This window comes from Acanthisitta chloris, unplaced genomic scaffold (genome assembly GCF_000695815.1).
Source record: "Acanthisitta chloris isolate BGI_N310 unplaced genomic scaffold, ASM69581v1 scaffold40357, whole genome shotgun sequence".
In the NCBI taxonomy this organism is placed as follows: Eukaryota; Metazoa; Chordata; class Aves; order Passeriformes; family Acanthisittidae; genus Acanthisitta; species Acanthisitta chloris.
The window spans coordinates 233-1923 of NW_008681645.1; the positions used below are offsets into that span (position 1 = coordinate 233).

Here is a 1691-nt window from a genome sequence, read left to right on the forward strand (position 1 = left end):
TCACTGCCACTGCCACCACCATCACTGCCACCACTGGCACCACTATCACCAGTGCCATCACTGCCATCACAGCCATCACTGCCACTGCCACATCCATCACTGCCACCATCACTGTCACCACTATCACCAGTGCCATCAATGTCATCACTGCCACATCCATCACTGCCACCACTGTCATCACTATCACCAGTGCCATCACTGTCATTACTGTCACTGCCACCTCCATCCATTGCCACTGGCACCATCACCACTACCATCACTGCCACTGCCACCTCCATCACTGCCACCACCACCACCACCAACACCATCACTGCCACCTCCATCACTGCCCTCACTGCCACTGTCACCAGCACTGAGATCAAACACCACCATCGTCACTATTACTGTCACAGTCCCCACACCCAGCCAAGGATACATGGAGCTGCTGAGCTCTTCCAGCTGTGGGAGAAAAGGCAGAGGCTGAGGCACTGCCAGGGCCAGGAAGACTCCCAGACATGGCAAGGGACAAGGGCTGGTGACACTCACATGTCCCAGCAGCTGGTCCAGGTTCCTGTCGGCTGCTGCTTTCTTCTGCTCCTCAGGGAGCTCCTCCACACACACGTCGAGGCCGAAGTGGAGCCGTGCCAGCTTCTCCTGCATCTCCCGCACGTGCTCCAGCTGCTCGAAGGAGCACTCCTTCCCTGTGCCAGGGCAGAGCATCCCACATCCCACTCCTTCCCTGGGCCAGGGTATCACATCCCACATCCCACTCCTTCCCTGGGCCAGGGTATCACATCCCACATCCCACTCCTTCCCTGGGCCAGGGTATCACATCCCACATCCCACTCCTTCCCTGGGCCAGGGTATCACATCCCACATCCCACTCCTTCCCTGTGCCAGGGCATCACATCCCACATCCCACCCCTTCCCTGGGCCAGGGCAGAGTATCCCACATCCCACTCCTTCCCTGGGCCAGGGTATCACATCCCACATCCCACTCCTTCCCTGGGCCAGGGCAGAGCATCCCATATCCCACTCCTTCCCTGCGCCAGGGCAGAGCATCCCACATCCCACTCCTTCCCTGGGCCAGGGTATCACATCCACATCCCACTCCTTCCCTGTGTCAGGGCATAATATCCCACATCCCACTCCTTCCCTGGGCCAGGGTATCATATCCCACATCCCACTCCTTCCTTGTGCCAGGGCATAACATCCCACATCCCACTCCTTCCCTGGGCCAGGGTATCACATCCCACATCCCACTCCTTCCCTGGGCCAGGGCAGAGCATCCCATATCCCACTCCTTCCCTGTGCCAGGGCAGAGCATCCCACATCCCACTCCTTCCCTGCGCCAGGGCAGAGCATCCCACATCCCACTCCTTCCCTGGGCCAGGGTATCACATCCCACATCCCACCCCTTCCCTGTGCCCACAGAAGAGCCATCCCCTGCCCACTCCTTCCCTGCCAGGAGCCATCACATCCTTCCCTGTGCCACAGCAGAGCCATCACATCCCTGCCCACTCCTTCCCTGTGCCAGGCCAGGAGCTGTCACCCCTCCCCAGCCCATCCCCATGCCCCCAGCCCCATCCCTCACCAAATGCCTGCAGCTTTCCCGAGTGGAAGTCGCTGAGGAGGCTGAGCAATCCTCCCTCCATCTCGCAGACGTCGGACACGTCGGTGAGGAAGCTGTGCTGCAGAGGTGCCCCCCGAGA

At 60.3% G+C, this 1691-nt stretch overlaps 1 protein-coding gene across 1 annotated transcript in view; it reads right to left on the reverse strand.

The window, feature by feature from the left end:
• The window catches only part of CCDC28B (coiled-coil domain containing 28B), a gene marked incomplete at its 5' end in the record, with an annotated part of 1876 nt that extends 191 nt beyond the window's left edge, over nucleotides 1-1685 (reverse strand). Inside the window, 3 exons of the mRNA XM_009078175.1 lie at nucleotides 416-438; nucleotides 526-680; nucleotides 1574-1685. Of these exons, the coding sequence (XP_009076423.1) occupies nucleotides 416-438; nucleotides 526-680; nucleotides 1574-1685 (290 nt within the window). The remainder of the gene's footprint in view (nucleotides 1-415; nucleotides 439-525; nucleotides 681-1573) is intronic.
• Nucleotides 1686-1691: the final 6 nt, after the last annotated feature.